The sequence below is a fragment of the Ranitomeya imitator genome, chromosome 1, assembly GCF_032444005.1.
Source record: "Ranitomeya imitator isolate aRanImi1 chromosome 1, aRanImi1.pri, whole genome shotgun sequence".
Classification (NCBI taxonomy): Eukaryota; Metazoa; Chordata; class Amphibia; order Anura; family Dendrobatidae; genus Ranitomeya; species Ranitomeya imitator.
Window position 1 is genome coordinate 1,065,959,259 of NC_091282.1, and position 21,334 is coordinate 1,065,980,592.

Below are 21,334 nucleotides of genomic sequence, written 5' to 3' on the forward strand. Positions count from 1 at the left end.
ACACTCTAAGCTTTTAGTTCAGTATAAATTATTCTTCCCGACATATCAAAATATTTCACTAAAATATATAGTCAGGAATTTCTTCTTGAGAACTTGACAAATGTGATTGACATGTTGAAAGCCATGCATCTAGACTACATTTTGATTGCTGTATTTTACTGTGTCTAATGTTAAGGCGGTTGCTCTTTGGGAAATATTTTGGGATTTGACATCTTTTGTCTGCATTCTAGCAGACCTCTTACTATAGATTATCTATCACCTTCTCCAACTCTGCTACGACATGTTCTAAGCTCTCATAAGGCCACAATCCTTATGAAATCATATTTTATTCATGTTTATTCCATGTGTAGCATGGCTAAAGGTTGTATAGTCGACAGGAGATATGTGTCACATAGGTGGCTTGTCGCTGTGACATAACCCTGCCTATCTATATGTGTTTCAGGACCTGTGGTGATGTCATAACTACATGTCTAATCATATGATGGGTTCCTGGGTGTGGTTGGACCTATAAAAGAAAGGCTAAATTTTAACACAGGAGGTATATGTGTGGAGGTGTTAGCCTCCAGAGTGTGTTAAGGCTTCAGGACTGAGCCTGAAGGACTGGACTTTTTTTTTTTTTTCCTGAGCTAAAGGCTATTTGTTTTCTGTTTTGCTATGTGGTTTATGGAACAATAAACCCTGTGAACTTTTAATGGAGTGTGCCTCCTGAGTGTCAGCCATTGCACCTGAGCGAGTGAAATCCTTACACATGATTGCAACTGTAATGACCTGTGAGGATTAGGAATAGCATGTATTAGATGATCAAATAATAAAAAATTAAAAATCAAAACATAAACGTTTTTCCAACTAAATACTACAGTTGAAGACTGACCTGCAAACTTCTAAATCATCACCCCATTCATCGCAGTTAACAGGTGTAGTAGTATGTTCATATTGGGATAGAGGAACTGGCGCCAACGTCTCTGCACCAGATCCTTCCTCCTTTATAGTTTTCTTAATACGTTTATCTTCTTTAATGTGACATTGACACTTCTGATTACCAGTACAACATGAGTTCACTCTTCTCTTCACTCTTCTATTAGCATAGCGCTTTGTTTCAACTGATGATCCTGATGATGTAAGGCTGTTGGATTCTTTGAACTTTGATGGTTTTCTCCTTCTGTAGTAGGAGGAACTATTGGTAAAATTACTGGTATGTGCCTGTTGTTTCTGCTCTTGATGATGGCGATGATGTTGATTAAGATTTTGTGCTTGTGAGAATTTGGATCTTAGAGGCACCATTTCAATGCCACAAGAGTCTGAAGAAGCAGCATGTGATTTATTATGTTTTCTTCCTCTTTTGCGCTGTTTAGGATTTTCATTCCTTCTTACTCTTGTAGCCCACTGTCTGTCATCTGATGAAGAATCTGTGTCTATCCCATCTAATTTCTCTGTTACCTCTCTAGGTTGCGTTTCTCTTTGCTTTGCTTTTTGGGCACAGGTGGAGCAATATGTTCTTCTACGTTTATACCTTCGTTTTACTTGCTTTTTACCAGACTCCCTACCAGAAGGTGCAATTGGCATGACAGGTGTAGTATGGTTAAAGTCATCTTCCGAAACATCAAGCAAGGCAGTTCTAAAAAAATATCCATGACAGATGGGGCATGCAAAAGTAATGAAAGAAAAGATGAAAAACAATGATAAATGGAACAGAAACAGCATGTGAATAAAAAATGAAACCATTGATGCATAAAATGGTAACTAAAAATGGAAAATAACGATACATTAGGACCTCAAAGCGTATGGTCATTTTTGCCATTTAGAAATAGAATATAATGTGCTTTACATACCTACATATATCCTGAGTAGATGGACAGACGGATGTTTGTGAATGGCTCCTTGGAGCTGTATCTGTGGTTGGACTGCTTGCCTAAAAAAAAATGAAGTATTATACCACATGATAATACTGTATATTGTGCTCTGCCTCTGCCTATACAGCTCTGGCAAAAATGAAGAGACCACCACATCAAAACCCTGTCATGGGCAGCCGAATCTCCAGACATGAACCCAATTGAAAACCTCTGGAATGTAATCAAGAGGATGATGGATAGTCACAAGCCATCAAACAAAGAAGAACTGCTTAAATTTTTGTGCCAGAAGCAGTGTGAAAGACTGATGGAAAGCATGCCAAGACGCATGAAGGCTGTGATTAAAAATCATGGTTATTCCACTAAATATTGATTTCTGAACTCTTCCTGAGTTAAAACATTAGTATTGTTTCTAAATGATTATCAAGTTGTTTTCTTTGCATTACTTGAGGTCTGAAACCACTGTTTTGTTTTTGTTTTTTTTTAAATTTTGTCCATTTCTCCTTTTCAGAAAAAAATACAAAATTGGTTGCTTGGAAATTCGGAGACATGTTGTCAGAAGTTTACAGACTAAATAATTTACATTCGACGCAAAAATATACCTATAAAGAGAAAAATCAGACAAATTGAACATTTTGCTGGGGTCTCTTATTTTTTGCCAGAGCGGTAATATAAAATATTCCTTGTTGTGCAAGCAGTATTTGTATGGATTTATTTCTTAATTTATTTATTGCAATGTTTGAAAGAAGGCATCAAGTCACCACCAGATATGTATTAACATTTTCAATACTTTATTGTGGAGTAGAAAGAAATGTAACAGGCTGTTAGGGGCTCAAGTACATGAATGTATCTCAGCTAGACTGAGTGTGTGAATCGTACATAGCCACAATATTGCACCTGTAAAGTTGAATGTGCTCTATTGTAATGTCACCTTTCTTCAAGGTTGACTTGCTGTTCTTTGTCAAATCCTTTATTCCACTGGTATTCTACTTTGTGGTGGTGAATATTTCTATAATACAACACTGTGTAGAGGCCAATATAACTGCATAAGAAGTGCCCTTCACTCCACTATATGTGAGTATAATATCTTAAAGGGAACAGTTCATCAGGTATTTTATCTGACTGCAGCATACTATAGAGGCAGAGTTCCTGATTCCAGTGATGTGTTACTTATTGAGCTACTTCTTGTGGTTTTGACAAAATTAGCAGATTATCTCTAGAGGATCCTGCTGTGATATAGTCCAACCACTCAGTCACCACTGATTGGCAGCTTTCTGACTATGCACAGTGTGAACAGAAAGAGGACATTCAGTGGTGTGAGCGGGGTTCTATAGAGCTCAGCATTCAGAGAACTGACAGATGTGCAGCAGAGAAAGCAGTATTTAATCCAAACTGAAGCGCCAGTAAAGCAAGTGACATAATGCAGGAATTAGTGTCCCTGTCCCTACATAATACTGCTCTCAGATGGGGTAGCACAAACCTGGTGCCAGATACCCTTTAATCTGCAATTTTTTCAAATTAACCAACTATAAATATGAGGATCTTTTGCCTGAAAGGAGGCAAAATAATATTTTGTTAGTTACTTGTTTTAGGAATTATATTCTAGTTTAAAAAAAATATTCACTGTTTTTATACTGTAATTATTTCACACTTTTTGCAACTATTTTTGCATAGCCGTAGACTCATTGCAGCAATAAATATACTACATGTTACACATTTTGGTGCATAAAGTCCAAAATTGTTAAAAGGGTTGTTTGCTTTAAAATTTTATGTGGTTACAGGGTTTCAAACTTATGAAATACCAGTTACAGCAGTTAATTATCTTCAACGGGTCCAGTGATGCCCCTCCATATCTGATCTTTGGATGGACTGCAGTGGTATATTAATTTCTACAGCACATATCTCCATTTCAACCAATCACTTGGCTTAGCAGCACATAGTGTTTACGTAAGGTATCTCCACTGTGCCCTTTAATTGGCTGCTGCAGTAACGTACTGTAGACAAGATGTCACCATTGCAGCCAATCAACCAAGACTGGAATCGTGACTGAGAGGTATCACTAGAACTAGAGAACGTGACTAACAGCTATAATTGGTATTTAAATGGTCTGCAAACCTACTGACATCATATTTTCAACCAGAGAACTCATCTAAAATAAACGCAACATTCAGTGGCAATTAAATTCAATTATTTACTTAGTTTAACCCTGCTGTTCTGTTCGGTCTGGGGAGACCTATTTTGAACTTTGGTATTTTTTGGGGTGTTCAAGATGCGGTTCTGAAACTTGTGGTTGATTGACTTAAATGAGGATGGGTCGGTCGGCCACGGGTTTCAGAGCCGCATCTTGAATATTTTAAAGAATATTGAAGTTCAAAGTCGGTCATTTTTGACCAACAGAACAGCAGGGTTAAAAAAGTCATTTTTTAATTGTAATAAATATAATTGGCCATTTAGATTGCTTAATTCAAGCGAATGGCAAACAAATTGTAATCTTTTCCTTGACTTTTCCTCGACTTGATAAGTAATAATTATAATTTACTTAATAGTTTGCACCTTGATTGCTGACCCTTCATTCTCATAAAACATTAATTATAAAGTTCTGCATAAATTGTTGACTGACATCTGCTTACAGCACGATAAATACCGGAGAACAAATGATGGCGCTTAATTACATCAGAATAACTCGAAGTCACATACTTCACACCACATTAAGTGCCCACATAAAGTACTAGTCAAAGAACAAATGAAAGAAAGTCAATACCATTTTTCTTGCAGTTGGAGGTGGTTCTCTAAAACATACAAATCTTTTTATTAAACGTCAAATGGAATAATCAAAGAGTAGAGCTGAATTTATTAAATAAGTCATGCATAGATATATTCAAAGTGTTTAGAAAGTATTCACAAGCCTCAGAATTGTTTTACTGTGTAAAAACATTGAGTCACTGTCAGTTTGATTACAATGCTTTCTGGTTTACAGTAGAGTAGTACAATAATTAAAAAATAGAACAGCTGTTTGCACTGGAAGAGAATCTCTAGGACATAAACATCGATAACCTATTCTATGTTTAATGATCCATCAATGAGTAATTATGAGAGTCCATTATCTGGTATCCATAAATGTCAGCACAGTAAAAGCATCACAGAGGTCATTAGAACCCCATGTTAGTACATAACCATGTAAAGGGCATGGTTATGAGCTGAGATGAGGTATTGCATGTGTGAGGGGTTGACTCACTCAGCTGCTTCCCAAGGTAGACACAGGAAAGGTTCTTCAAGTAAGTCACATGCTGGTTTATTATGGACGGCATAAACCACAGCAGGATTCAGCCTAATATACAGAGCTTTTCTGGCATGACGGGAAACAAAAAGATAACATTTGGAAAAGTCCAATTGTCTGAGCGATTCGCCTGCTCAGACCACCAGGTGTCTTCAGCTCCATCTCGAGCCATCGTTTGGAGCCTTACTCTCTCCAAACCACACCACTGTCTCTCAAGTCAAGCTATTTAAGCCAGAACATGTGATGATCACATGACTGACAGGTTCTGTCAGTACACATGCCGATGTTGACTCTGCAGGTGGAGATATGGTGGACACCTTCCCACCCACTCTATAGATGTCCATTTAAAACAAGCCCATGTCTGCAATTTTAATTTATCCCTACCAACACGTAGTATGCTGGAGGAAAGTATCCTGGTTTCTTATCACTGACAACATTACGTGCAGTGACACATATCTCCCTTCATATACTGTGCCAGTAAACTAGAGCAATATGGGGTGGGAAATACAGTACAGACCAAAACTTTGAACACACGTTCTCATTTAAAATTTTTTCTGTATTTTCATGACTATGAAAATTGTACATTCACACTGAAGGCATCAAAACTATGAATTAACACATATAGAATTATATACTTAACAAAAAAGTGTGAAACAACTGAAATTATGTCACATTCTAGGTTCTTCAAAGTAGACACCTTTTGCTTTGATGACTGCTTTTCACACTCTTGGCATTCTCTTGATGAGCTTCAAGAGGTAGTCACCAGGAATGGTCTTCCAACAATCTTGAAGGAGTTCCCAGAGATGCTTAGCACATGTTGGCCCTTTTGCCTTCACTCTGCGGCTCGATTGGATTCTGGTCTGGGGACTGTGGAGGCCAGGTCATCTGGTGTAGCACCCCATCACTCTCCTTCTTGGTCAAATAGCCCTTACGCAGCCAGGAGGTGTGTTTGGGGTCATTGTCCTGATGAAAAATAAATGATGGTCCAACTAAACGCAAACCGGATGGAATAGCATGACGCTGCAAGATGCTGTGGTAGCCATGCTGGTTTAGTATGCCTTCAATTTTGAATAAATTCCCAACAGTGTCACCAGCAAAGTACCCCCACACCATCACACCTCATCCTCCATGCTTCACGGTGGGAACCAGTCATGTAGAGTCCATCTGTTCAACGTTTCTGCATCGCACAAATACACGGCGATTGGAACCAAAGATCTCAAATTTGGACTCCAAAAAATGCGTTAAACCGCACCCTACACCCATACGGCCTTCATAGGCTTAGTGGCGCACGTCACTGCCAGGGGGTCAGCCCAGCTACAAAGTCCAATCCATAACAAAAAAGAAGACCGCGCCACACCGGTCAGTGAAAAAAGACTTACAGATTTAATCTGCCATCTGCGGCGACGTTTCGGTACAATGACCTTTATCAAGCACAGTCTGACACATGTTCCAACCACCATTATATACTACTAGCACCACCCCTCATTACATAATCCACCAATAGGAGTATAGCACCATACAGGTAAACACAAATGAATACACATAAATACACTTACATATATAGAAAATACATTACAAACACATAGAAACAATGCTAAATCATCTAACCAAGACATACTAGCCCTGATTGCCAAAAATCCAAAGAACCAGCCCACTACAATGTAATCCAGATCCCCCACATGGTGATATAAACAAACCGCAGTCCTCCAATAGATCTACAGCATGCCCCGTAACTAAGATACAGGCCAACCCTCCGAATGATGTCATAACGGCCATAGTCCAATTGGAAGTCGATCATAAGTCATGTGAACACAGGGGTGGATAAGATTGCTGCGCAAGTCCAGTTCATTCCTGCAATAGATCCCCACTGAGCATGACGGCCACAAACTCCAGGACATAACTCCACCCCCAGAATGATACCATGGTAACCATCGTCCAATCAAGTACTCGGTCGTCCTTCACATGATCGCAGGGGTAAAAACAATAGCCATGTAAGTCCAGTTTGATCTTTCCTGTGTATAACACAGACAACTTCCAAGAAGGAGTCCGCAGATGTAACAGCATTGTGCAGATTCACCATCTTCCAACAGCGGTTGCTTGATCAGCTATACAGGGGCAGTAACATCCATGTCCCACAGGACTTCCATGCGCTGACGATTGTAGATACTTCTCCATAGTATATGGCAATCCGGCAATATAAAAAAGTCTATTGATTCAAAGCTGAGACTCATGAAATAATTTAGGAAAAAAGCAGCTATATATAATATAACACAAATCCCTTAAACATTATATCTAACTGTAACAGCATTGCACAGATTCACCATCTCCGAGCAGCAGTTGCTTGATCAGCTATACAGGGAGAATAACATCCGTATCCTAACAGCACATATATCTCAGATCTAACCAACATATACTGACAAAAATGCAAAATATCTGCATCATATAAGATAAATTCTTCCAACTAACAATAGACCTCTCCATATATGCTAATTGGTCTCCCTGGTGTGAACCAAGCACAGTGAACTTAAGAGTGCACCATGCATGGACACACCAAGTAGTACAATAGCTCCCCTCAAAAAAAAGGGGGGGCAAATCATATAATGAACACAGAATATTAAATATCGGGGGAATTGTCAATCATGTTCAAATAGCTTATACTTCCATCGAACATGCCAGGGGTTTGTATGCCGTCGGTGTGGCGCTCGCCGGCTCCGACATGGCCCCGAGCTGTATACGGTTCATCCTGGCGCTGCTGGAGTTCATTCTGGGGAGGAATTTTTTTCTCTTCAGTGATGACTACTTCCTGCAGCGCCGCGGGACGGCCATGGGGTCCAATGTGGCCCCCACATATGCTAATATCTATATGGCCGTTCTGGAGGATGAATGCGTGTACAGTTCACGTTTTTGGTGCCATGTCAGGGGTTGGCGACGCTACATCGACGACATTTTCCTGGTATGGGATGGGGATAGGGATGAGCTCGAATCCTTTCTTCTCCATCTGAACAGTGTCCACCCTGGCCTTGGTTTTACCATGGAGTGTTCTCGGGACAGGATCCAGTTTCTTGATACTTGTGTTTACAAGACTGGGGGTTGTTTACCCCCAGTTGGAAGAATTTATCTTATATGATGCAGATATTTTGCATTACTGTCAGTATATGTTGGTTGGTTAGGTCTGGGATATATGTGCTGTTAGGACACGGATGTTATTGTCCCTGTATAGCTGATCAAGCAACTGCTGCTCGGAGATGGTGAATCTGTGCAATGCTGTTTAGATATAATGTTTAAGGGATTTGTGTTATATTATATATAGCTGCTTTTTTCCTAAATTATTTCATGAGTCTCAGCTTTGAATCAATAGACTTTTTTATATTGCCGGATTGCCATATACTATGGAGAAGTATCTACAATCGTCAGCGCATGGAAGTCCTGTGGGACATGGATGTCACTGCCCCTGTATAGCTGATCAAGCAACCGCTGTTGGAAGATGGTGAATCTGCGCAATGCTGTTACATCTGCGGACTCCTTCTTGGAAGTTGTCTGTGTTATACACAGGAAAGATCAAACTGGACTTACATGGCTATTGTTTTTACCCCTGCGATCATGTGAAGGACGACCAAGTACTTGATTGGACGATGGTTACCATGGTATCATTCTGGGGGTGGAGTTATGTCCTGGAGTTTGTGGCCGTCATGCTCAGTGGGGATCTATTGCAGGAATGAACTGGACTTGCGCAGCAATCTTATCCACCCCTGTGTTCACATGACTTATGATCGACTTCCAATTGGACTATGGCCGTTATGACATCATTCAGAGGGTTGGCCTGTATCTTAGTTACGGGGCATGCTGTAGATCTATTGGAGGACTGCGGTTTGTTTATATCACTATGTGGGGGATCTGGATTACATTGTAGTGGGCTGGTTCTTTGGATTTTTGGCAATCAGGGCTAGTATGTCTTGGTTAGATGATTTAGCATTGTTTCTATGTGTTTGTAATGTATTTTCTATATATGTAAGTGTATTTATGTGTATTCATTTGTGTTTACCTGTATGGTGCTATACTCCTATTGGTGGATTATGTAATGAGGGGTGGTGCTAGAAGTATATAATGGTGGTTGGAACATGTGTCAGACTGTGCTTGATAAAGGTCATTGTACCGAAACGTCGCCGCAGATGGCAGATTAAATCTGTAAGTCTTTTTTCACTGACCGGTGTGGCGCTGTCTTCTTTTTTGTTATGGATTGGACTTTGTAGCTGGGCTGACCCCCTGGCAGTGACGTGCGCCACTAAGCCTATGAAGGCCGTATGGGTGTAGGGTGCGGTTTAACGCATTTTTTGGATTTTTATGTGTTGTGGGTCCTGTTTTACCTGCACCTTTCCCCGAACTTGTTATGGATACATTTGCTAGTACGAGTGGCAGTGAGCTAGCATCTGCCTGTTTTTATTATACTGATGAAGATGCTGCTAGAATTATTTCAGACGCTGGAGCAGACAATTCGTTTTTGAACCAGCCTTCACCTGTGATGCTGAAAAACAGGTGGGAGATTGAAAATAAAAAACTTATCTCATTAGAATTGCATTCCGGGACATTGGTGGAGTACTATAAGGCGAAGAGAATCCCGAGGGGATTAAGGCCTAATCTGAGACCCACCTTAATGCCAAATAACACCCAATTCTGTGCCAAGTTTGAGGCTATTGGTAATAAGTATGCATTTGACATCATGCTGCTCAATATAGAGTTTTTAAAGAAGGAAATTGAGTCCCTTAAAACTAAGGTGGAAGAGATTAAGAATAGTCTCGTACCATTAGTTTCTACTACGGACTTTGGCTCAATTAACTCTAAGATCGAAGAGAACCTTTTGAAATATCGGACCGGATTGGAAGATACTAAGAGGTCCAAGTGGTTCAGAGATCTTGAGGACTACAACAATGGCAAAGTATATGGCTGGCAATTCAGAAATTCTTTACCTAATAAAATGAGGTCGGGCCCTGGGCGGTCCAAGAATCACCCTAAGAGGTGGGGAAGACCTCAGAAACAATCAGCCCCACAGAACTCATTTGGGTTCACAGGTGGGGAATCGGACTCCACGGATGATGGTGTTGCTGCAAGCATTGGTCCTGTCGTTTTTTTAGCCAAAGAGGCGGGACCTATATCCCAAGGAAGCGCAGTGGCCACAGGGGTGGCAGGAGACACAAGAAAAGGGAGCCAAGGCTTGACAACGAGATCCAAGGGGAGGACGAAGTGAATGCTCCGACATCTTTGGTGGTAAATATATCTTCACTTTCCCTTTCAGATATCCAGATTAAGCTATTGTCTAAGGGATTATCGTTTTGTCCTACCAGTCGGATTGACTGGTTTACTCTTGATAATGACTTGTTCTCTTTCTTTAGACGGTTGAGACTATCTTTGTTTTTCTCAGGTAAGCAGGATGTTGTGTCCTCGACTCCATTGGAGGGCCTTTCACTCAGCAAATTGGGTCTCCACAACAAGAGTGATTTTATTCCTCCGGAACATGACCCTGTTGTTGAGACTTTTTCTAAATTTGTTAAGGCTGATATAGCCAAATTGAGGAAAAGTAATTTGAAATTTGGTAAATCCAATTTAACGTTTGCTGAGCGTAAGGAGATTGGAGCACTGAGGAAGAACAAATCCATCACCATCACGCCAGCCGATAAAGGCGGGGCTTTGGTGGTGATGGATACCTCACAGTATGTTAGTGAGATAAGGTCACAACTTTCTGATGGTGATATCTATGAGAAGCTACGTGTGAATCCTGTTCAGGAATTTAAACTAGAGTTGGATGCAATTATTGATGAGGCCTTAAGTATGGGTATTATTGATGTCAAATTGGCAAAGTTTTTGAAGGTTGAGCATCCGGTAGTCCCCATATTATATACATTACCTAAGATCCATAAGGATCTGCGGAGACCTCCTGGCCGACCAATTGTGTCGGGCAGGGGGTCTCTGAGTAATAAGGTGGCTATTTCTCTTGATCGGCTGTTGAGGGATTTTGCTGTGTCTACCCCTTCAAATGTAAGGGACACCAGTGATTTCATTAAGTCCCTTGAAGGAATACATGTGGTTGAGTCCACGTGGTTGGTTTCTTTTGATGTGTCTTCCCTTTATACTTCCATCGAACATGCCAGGGGTTTGTATGCCGTCGGTGTGGCGCTCGCCGGCTCCGACATGGCCCCGAGCTGTATACGGTTCATCCTGGCGCTGCTGGAGTTCATTCTGGGGAGGAATTTTTTTCTCTTCGGTGATGACTACTTCCTGCAGCGCCGCGGGACGGCCATGGGGTCCAATGTGGCCCCCACATATGCTAATATCTATATGGCCGTTCTGGAGGATGAATGCGTGTACAGTTCACGTTTTTGGTGCCATGTCAGGGGTTGGCGACGCTACATCGACGATATTTTCCTGGTATGGGATGGGGATAGGGATGAGCTCGAATCCTTTCTTCTCCATCTGAACAGTGTCCACCCTGGCCTTGGTTTTACCATGGAGTGTTCTCGGGACAGGATCCAGTTTCTTGATACTTGTGTATACAAGACTGGGGGTTGTTTACAGAATGATTTATGTGTCAAGGAAATGGATAGGAACAATCTTCTTTACTTCTCCAGTGAGCATCCACGCAGGATGATTGAGTCCTTGCCTTGGAGTCAGCTGTTGAGGGTGAGGAGGATTGTTTCCTGTGAGGACTCTGTAGACGATAGATTGGAAGAAATGTGTCGTAAATTTTTATCAAGGGGATATCCTAGGGTTGACCTTGAGAAATTTAAGCAGCGGGCTATGGTTAGCAGACGTGAGGATCTTTTGGTTCCGAAGGATAGGATTGAGATAAATAAAAGAATCCCATTTGTGAGTACGTATAATCGCATGAGTTCCAGGATCTCGGGTATTATACGAAGGCATTGGTCCCTGCTGAACAAGGGTCATTCTAATGTTGTTGAGTTTCAAACACCTCCGTTATTTTCATATAGGAGGAATAAGAACTTGAAATTAGTTTCTTCTGATATCGGCAGCTCAAAAAGGGATTTACAGACGACATTGAGCCAACCTAGTCTTGGCAATTTTCCGTGTTTGGGTTGTGCTAGTTGCAGTAACATGCTCAAGGGGGCCTCTTTCTGTCACCCATATACCGGTAAAAGATATGATATTAAGAGACGGTATACGTGTAGGAGCAGTTATGTTGTGTATGTCTTGACCTGCCCTTGTGGTCTTTTCTATGTGGGGGAGACCACAATGGAGGTCAGGGCGAGAATTAGCAAGCACAAGAGCACGATTAGAACGAAGTTGTTGGATTTACCTGTTCCGAGACACTTTCATAATAAGGGACATTCGGTCAATCAACTAAGGTATAGGGTGATTGATGATACCAGTGATGCGCCGGGGTGGTGATCGTATTACCCTTTTGAAAAGGAAGGAACTAAGGTGGATCTTTGAGCTGGATACCCTACACCCTAGGGGGATGAACTTGGACTATCAACAAAGTTGTTGTCTCTAGTGACCTTTTTATATTTCTTGCAGTATTCTTCAGGTATATTGTTTGTAACCATCTTTGTGTTATATATATTTGCTATATCTAAATAAGTTTTGTTATTCTGTATGTATATGATGTATCTGTATTAGCAATGATGGGCCCTATCAGACAAGCTATTTGAACATGATTGACAATTCCCCCGATATTTAATATTCTGTGTTCATTATATGATTTGCCCCCCCTTTTTTTGAGGGGAGCTATTGTACTCCTTGGTGTGTCCATGCATGGTGCACTCTTAAGTTCACTGTGCTTGGTTCACACCAGGGAGACCAATTAGCATATATGGAGAGGTCTATTGATAGTTGGAAGAATTTATCTTATATGATGCAGATATTTTGCATTACTGTCAGTATATGTTGGTTGGTTAGGTCTGGGATATATGTGCTGTTAGGACACGGATGTTATTGTCCCTGTATAGCTGATCAAGCAACTGCTGCTCGGAGATGGTGAATCTGTGCAATGCTGTTACAGTTAGATATAATGTTTAAGGGATTTGTGTTATATTATATATAGCTGCTTTTTTCCTAAATTATTTCATGAGTCTCAGCTTTGAATCAATAGACTTTTTTATATTGCCGGATTGCCATATACTATGGAGAAGTATCTACAATCGTCAGCGCATGGAAGTCCTGTGGGGCATGGATGTTACTGCCCCTGTATAGCTGATCAAGCAACCGCTGTTGGAAGATGGTGAATCTGCGCAATGCTGTTACATCTGTGGACTCCTTCTTGGAAGTTGTCTGTGTTATACACAGGAAAGATCAAACTGGACTTACATGGCTATTGTTTTTACCCCTGCGATCATGTGAAGGACGACCGAGTACTTGATTGGACGATGGTTACCATGGTATTATTCTGGGGGTGGAGTTATGTCCTGGAGTTTGTGGCCGTCATGCTCAATGGGGATCTATTGCAGGAATGAACTGGACTTGCGCAGCAATCTTATCCACCCCTGTGTTCACATGACTTATGATCGACTTCCAATTGGACTATGGCCGTTATGACATCATTCGGAGGGTTGGCCTGTATCTTAGTTACGGGGCATGCTGTAGATCTATTGGAGGACTGCGGTTTGTTTATATCACTATGTGGGGGATCTGGATTACATTGTAGTGGGCTGGTTCTTTGGATTTTTGGCAATCAGGGCTAGTATGTCTTTGTTAGATGATGTAGCATTGTTTCTATGTGTTTGTAATGTATTTTCTATATATGTAAGTGTATTTATGTGTATTCATTTGTGTTTACCTGTATGGTGCTATACTCCTATTGGTGGATTATGTAATGAGAGGTGGTGCTAGAAGTATATAATGGTGGTTGGAACATGTGTCAGACTGTGCTTGATAAAGGTCATTGTACCGAAACGTCGCCGCAGATGGCAGATTAAATCTGTAAGTCTTTTTTCACTGACCGGTGTGGCGCTGTCTTCTTTTTTGTTATGGATTTCTTTTTTGTCTCAAATTTGGACTCATCAGACCAAAGCACAGATTTCCACTGGTCTAATGTCCATTCCTTGTGTTCTTTAGCCCAAACAAGTCTATTCTGATTGTTGGCTGCCCTTAGCAGTGTTTTCCTAGCACCTATTTTACCATGAAGGCCTGCTGCACAAAGTCTCCTCTTAACAGTTGTTGTAGAGATGCGTCTGCTGCTAGAATTCTGTGTGGCATTGACTTGGTCTCCAATCTAAGCTGCTGTTAATCTGAGATTTCTGAGGCTGGTGACTCGGATAAACTTATCATCAGAAGCAGAGGTGACTCTTGGTCTTCTTTCCTGGGGTGGTCCTCATGTGAGCCAGTTTCTTTGTAGCAGTTGATGGTTTTTGCAACTGCACTTGGGGACACTTTCAAGGTTTTCCCAATTTTTCGGACTGACTGACCTTCATTTCTTAAAGTAATGATGGCCACTTGTTTTTCTTTACTTAGCTGCTTTTGTCTTGCCATAATACAAATTCTAACAGCCTATTCAATAGCACTATCAGCTGTGTATCCACCAGACTTCTGCACAACACAACTGATGGTCTCAAACTCATTTATAAGGCAAAAAATCCCACTTATTAAACCTGGCTGGGCACACCTGTGAATTGAAAACCATTCCTGGTGAATAACTCTTGAAGTTCATCAAGAGAATGCCAAGAGTGTGCAAAGCAGTCATCAAAGCAAAAGGTGGCTACTTTGAAGAACCTAGAATATAAGACATAATTTCAGTTGTTTCACACTTTTTTGTTAAGGATATAATTCCACATGTGTTAATTCATAGTTTTGGTGCCTTCAGTGTGAATGTACAATTTTCATAGTCATGAAAATACAGAAAAATCTTTAAATGAGTAGGTGTGTCCAAACTTTTGGTCTGTACTGTATATGTCCAGGAAAAATTATGGAGCTAATGAAATCTTGCTGTTAGATGTAGAAATAAAGAAGAAAAACTTCAAATTCTGAATGAAACTAGAGGAACAATAGAAACCGAATACAAACTAAAATGTGTCTATACAAATGCACAGCACATAGGAAACAAACTAGGAGAATTGGAGCTGCTAGCACAGAGAGAGTAATATGATGTCATAGGCATCAGTGAAACTTGGTGGGATGATAAACATGATTGAAATACAAACCTTGAAGGCTACAACCTATTTATTAGAAAAAGGACTAATAAGAGGGGAGGAGATGTTGCATTGTATGTTAGGAAAAAGTATATCTCCACAGATATCCAAGCATCAGAGAATGGTAGCTCTGTTGAAACTGTTTGGGTAAGAATACAAGATGAGAAGAGCAGAAAGGACTCTATTGTATGTGTTTACTATAGACCACCTGAACAGACTGAAGATATGGATGAACTCTTTTTACATCAAATGTCCCTGTTTTCAAAAAAGTGCAACATAGTGATCATGGGAGATTTTAACTATCTAAATATTTGTTGGCAATCTCTCTCAGGCAAAAGCAGAAAGGTCCAGAAAAATCTTCTATCCTTGACAACTTTATATTTCAAAAGGTAGCAGAAAGGACAAAAGGATCTGCCAACTTGGATCTAACTCTCACCAACAAGGAGGAAATGGTTGAGGAAGTAAAGGTGACTGGGAATATAGGCGGCAGCGATCATGCTATCTTCGAATTTTGGATTACAAGAGGAGGAAGACTAGTGCGAGGACTCAAGATTTTAAGGTTGGACTTCAGTCAAGCAAATTTTTATGGACTCAGAAAAAGGGTAAAAAAGGTTCAATGGCTGGATGATCAAATGGACAGAAATGTCCAAGAAGGATGGGAGAATTAGCAAAATGGAATTATCTCTGCATAGTAACAATCACTAAAAGAATAAAGAATTGAAGGCATTTAAATAGACCATTATGGTTTAACACAGAACTTGAAAGCTTGTTAAAAAGGAAAAAATAAATAAATTTTAAACGGAAAGAGGTTGTCATATGTAATGAAGAATATAATCATGTCTACAGGGAATGCAGGGCAGGCGTTAGAAGAGTTAAAACCAGTAACAAAATGAGCCTTGCTAGGGAGACCAAAAGCAATAAAAAAGGATTTGGGGGATATGTCAAAAGCAAAAGAAAAGTCAAATAGGATATAAGATATCTAAAGAATTAAAAGGGTGAAAATGATGTTGAGAAGGCCAAACTTTTAAATTCCTACTTTGCATCGGTTTTCTCTAAGAAATCAGTTGTAACATCAACTGATGTTCATGGTGCTATCGAAGGGATAAAATAATAGTAACATAGTAACATAGTAACATAGTTAGTAAGGCCGAAAAAAGACATTTGTCCATCCAGTTCAGCCTATATTCCATCATAATAAATACCCAGATCTACGTCCTTCTACAGAACCTAATAATTGTATGATACAATATTGTTCTGCTCCAGGAAGACATCCAGGCCTCTCTTGAACCCCTCGACTGAGTTCGCCATCACCACCTCCTCAGGCAAGCAATTCCAGATTCTCACTGCCCTAACAGTAAAGAATCCTCTTCTATGTTGGTGGAAAAACCTTCTCTCCTCCAGACGCAAAGAATGCCCCCTTGTGCCCGTCACCTTCCTTGGTATAAACAGATCCTCAGCGAGATATTTGTATTGTCCCCTTATATACTTATACATGGTTATTAGATCGCCCCTCAGTCGTCTTTTTTCTAGACTAAATAATCCTAATTTCGCTAATCTATCTGGGTATTGTAGTTCTCCCATCCCCTTTATTAATTTTGTTGCCCTCCTTTGTACTCTCTCTAGTTCCATTATATCCTTCCTGAGCACCGGTGCCCAAAACTGGACACAGTACTCCATGTGCGGTCTAACTAGGGATTTGTACAGAGGCAGTATAATGCTCTCATCATGTGTATCCAGACCTCTTTTAATGCACCCCATGATCCTGTTTGCCTTGGCAGCTGCTGCCTGGCACTGGCTGCTCCAGGTAAGTTTATCATTAACTAGGATCCCCAAGTCCTTCTCCCTGTCAGATTTACCCAGTGGTTTCCCGTTCAGTGTGTAATGGTGATATTGATTCCCTCTTCCCATGTGTATAACCTTACATTTATCATTGTTAAACCTCATCTGCCACCTTTCAGCCCAAGTTTCCAACTTATCCAGATCCATCTGTAGCAGAATACTATCTTCTCTTGTATTAACTGCTTTACATAGTTTTGTATCATCTGCAAATATCGATATTTTACTGTGTAAACCTTCTACCAGATCATTAATGAATATGTTGAAGAGAACAGGTCCCAATACTGACCCCTGCGGTACCCCACTGGTCACAGCGACCCAGTTAGAGACTATACCATTTATAACCACCCTCTGCTTTCTATCACTAAGCCAGTTACTAACCCATTTACACACATTTTCCCCCAGACTAAGCATTCTCATTTTGTGTACCAACCTCTTGTGCGGCACGGTATCAAACGCTTTGGAAAAATCGAGATATACCACGTCCAATGACTCACCGTGGTCTAGCCTATAGCTTACCTCTTCATAAAAACTGATTAGATTGGTTTGACAGGAGCGATTTCTCATAAACCCATGCTGATATGGAGTTAAACAGTTATTCTCATTGAGATAATCCAGAATAACATCCCTCAGAAACCCTTCAAATATTTTACCAACAATAGAGGTTAGACTTACTGGCCTATAATTTCCAGGTTCACTTTTAGAGCCCTTTTTGAATATTGGCACCACATTTGCTATGCGCCAGTCCTGCGGAACAGACCCTGTCGCTATAGAGTCCCTAAAAATAAGAAATAATGGTTTATCTATTACATTACTTAGTTCTCTTAGTACTCGTGGGTGTATGCCATCCGGACCCGGAGATTTATCTATTTTAATCTTATTTAGCCGGTTTCGCACCTCTTCTTGGGTTAGATTGGTGACCCTTAATATAGGGTTTTCATTGTTTCTTGGGATTTCACCTAGCATTTCATTTTCCACCGTGAATACCGTGGAGAAGAAGGTGTTTAATATGTTAGCTTTTTCCTCGTCATCTACAACCATTCTTTCCTCACTATTTTTTAAGGGGCCTACATTTTCAGTTTTTATTCTTTTACTATTGATATAGTTGAAGAACAGTTTGGGATTAGTTTTACTCTCCTTAGCAATGTGCTTCTCTGTTTCCTTTTTGGCAGCTTTAATTAGTTTTTTAGATAAAGTATTTTTCTCCCTATAGTTTTTTAGAGCTTCAATGGTGCCATCCTGCTTTAGTAGTGCAAATGCTTTCTTTTTACTGTTAATTGCCTGTCTTACTTCTTTGTTTAGCCACATTGGGTTTTTCCTATTTCTAGTCCTTTTATTCCCACAAGGTATAAACCGCTTACACTGCCTATTTAGGATGTTCTTAAACATTTCCCATTTATTATCTGTATTCTCATTTCTGAGGATATTGTCCCAGTCTACCAGATTAAGGGCATCTCTAAGCTGTTCAAACTTTGCCTTCCTAAAGTTCAATGTTTTTGTGACTCCCTGACAAGTCCCCCTAGTGAAAGACAGGTGAAACTGCACAATATTGTGGTCGCTATTTCCTAAATGCCCAACCACCTGCAGATTTGTTATTCTGTCAGGTCTATTAGATAGTATTAGGTCTAAAAGTGCTGCTCCTCTGGTTGGATTCTGCACCAATTGTGAAAGATAATTTTTCTTGGTTATTAGCAGAAACCTGTTGCCTTTATGGGTTTCACAGGTTTCTGTTTCCCAGTTAATATCCGGGTAGTTAAAGTCCCCCATAACCAGGACCTCATTATGGGTTGCAGCTTCATCTATCTGCTTTAGAAGTAGACTTTCCATGCTTTCTGTTATATTTGGGGGTTTGTAACAGACCCCAATGAGAATTTTGTTACCATTTTTCCCTCCATGAATTTCAACCCATATGGACTCGACATCCTCATTCCCTTCGCTAATATCCTCCCTTAAAGTGGACTTTAGACAAGACTTTACATAGAGACAAACCCCTCCTCCTCTCCGATTTTTACGATCCTTTCTAAACAGACTGTAACCCTGTAAGTTAACTGCCCAGTCATAGCTTTCATCTAACCATGTCTCGGTTATTCCCACTATGTCAAAGTTACCTGTAGATATTTCTGCTTCTAGTTCTTCCATCTTGTTTGTCAGGCTTCTGGCGTTTGCGAGCATGCAGTTTAGAGGATTTTGTTTTGTTCCAATCTCCTCACTGTGGATTGTTTTAGAAATGTTCTTACCTCCCTTCTGAGTATGTTTTCCTGGGTCGTCTTTGTTCGAGTCTAATGTTTTTCTTCCCGTCCCCTCTTCTTCTAGTTTAACGCCCTCCTGATGAGTGTAGCGAGTCTTCTGGCGAATGTGTGTTTCCCAGGTTTGTTGAGGTGTAGTCCGTCTCTGGCGAGGAGTCCATCATACCAGTAATTCACACCGTGGTCCAGGAATCCAAATCCTTGTTGTCTGCACCATCGTCTTAGCCAGTTGTTTGCATCAAGGATCCTGTTCCATCTCCTGGTGCCATGCCCGTCTACTGGAAGGATAGAAGAAAAAACTACCTGTGCATCCAGTTCCTTTACTTTCTTCCCCAACTCTTCAAAGTCCTTGCAGATTGTCGGTAGGTCCTTCCTTGCCGTGTCATTGGTGCCAACATGTATCAGAAGAAATGGGTGGACGTCCTTGGAGCTGAAGAGCTTTGGTATCCTATCGGTCACATCCTTGATCATCGCACCTGGAAGGCAGCATACTTCTCTTGCAGTTATGTCCGGTCTGCAGATGGCTGCTTCGGTGCCTCTCAGTAGTGAGTCTCCCACCACCACCACTCTTCGTTGCTTCTTGGCTGTACTTTTTGCTGTCACCTGTTGCTGTGTGCCCTTTTCTTTTTTGCTTGCTGGTATTGCTTCATTCTTAGGTGTGCCATCTTCATCCTGTACAAAGATTTGATATCGGTTCTTCAGTTGTGTGGTTGGTGATTTCTCCATGGTCTTCTTGCTTCTTTTGGTCACATGCTTCCACTCATCTGCTTTTGGAGGTTCTCTGACACTTTTTGCACCTTCTGTGACCAGTAGAGATGCTTCTGTTCTGTCTAGAAAGTCTTCATTCTCTTTGATGAGTTTCAAAGTTGCTATTCTTTCTTCCAGACCCCGCACCTTTTCTTCTAAAAGGGCCACTAGTCTACACTTCTGACAGGTGAAATTGGATTCTTCTTCTGGTCGATCTGTGAACATGTAGCACATGCTGCAGCTCACCATGTAGGTTGTCACATCTGCCATGTTGCTCCTAGATCCTGCTGACTTGCTGTGTGTTTTCCTTCTTGTGTAATCTACTCAGCCAAGCTCTCTTGCAATAATGTCCTACAGGCAAAAATTGGTTTGGTGATGCTTTCGAAGCAGCTGGTCCCGGCTGTACCCAACGATCTTCTAGCTTAGGGAGACTTCGCTTCTCCCAGAAGGCACCTGGAATATGCAAATTAGCCTCCTGAAGCTTGAATCCCTGGTTTGGTGATGCTTTCGAAGCAGCTGGTCCCGGCTGTACCCAACGATCTTCTAGCTTAGGGAGACTTCGCTTCTCCCAGAAGGCACCTGGAATATGCAAATTAGCCTCCTGAAGCTTGAATCCCTGGTTTGGTGATGCTTTCGAAGCAGCTGGTCCCGGCGGTACCCAACGATCTTCTAGCTTAGGGAGACTTCGCTTCTCCCAGAAGTCACCTGGAATATGCAAATTAGCCTCCTGAAGCTTGAATCCCTGGTACAGATAATGCACACTATCTGTAAACAGAAAGTTGGTGATTGAACACTTAGCTAATTTAAATTAATTTAAATCTCTTTCCAGATGAATTACGTCTTAGGGTACTGAAAAAGATAGTAGAGGAAATTGCAGAACCACTGGCCATAATCTTTTGAAAAATCCTGCAGAAAAAGAAGTCCCAGAAGATTGGAGAAGGGCAAATGTTGTCCCTGTCTTCAAAATAGGAAAGAAGATAGAGCCAGGAAATTACAGGCCAGTGAGCCTTACTTCTATACCAGAAAAGATCTTTGAACAAATTATTAAGCCGCATGTATGTAAGCACATGGATAAGAATGCAGTAATTAACCAGAGCCAGCATGGCTTTGTAGAAACAAGTCATGCCAGACTAATCTAATTTCCTTTTTTTTTACCTAGATAAAGAGGAGTATATCCCTAATATTTACCACATAGATGTGTGCGATACAAAGCACAACTCAAGCAGACAACATATTAGATGTAAAAAG

The 21,334-nt window shown here is 40.8% G+C and overlaps 1 protein-coding gene across 2 annotated transcripts in view; it reads right to left on the reverse strand.

Moving 5' to 3' along the window:
* MARCHF1 (membrane associated ring-CH-type finger 1) overlaps nucleotides 1-21,334 on the reverse strand; it is a 725,211-nt gene that overhangs the window by 365,175 nt on the left and 338,702 nt on the right. Inside the window, exons 4-5 of one of the 2 annotated variants that reach the window (XM_069744180.1) lie at nucleotides 1,830-1,909; nucleotides 872-1,615 (exon numbers count right to left, since the gene is read on the reverse strand). In XM_069744180.1, coding sequence (XP_069600281.1) covers nucleotides 872-1,615; nucleotides 1,830-1,909 — 824 coding nt within the window. The remainder of the gene's footprint in view (nucleotides 1-871; nucleotides 1,616-1,829; nucleotides 1,910-21,334) is intronic. The other variant, XM_069744181.1, reaches the window with a different exon arrangement.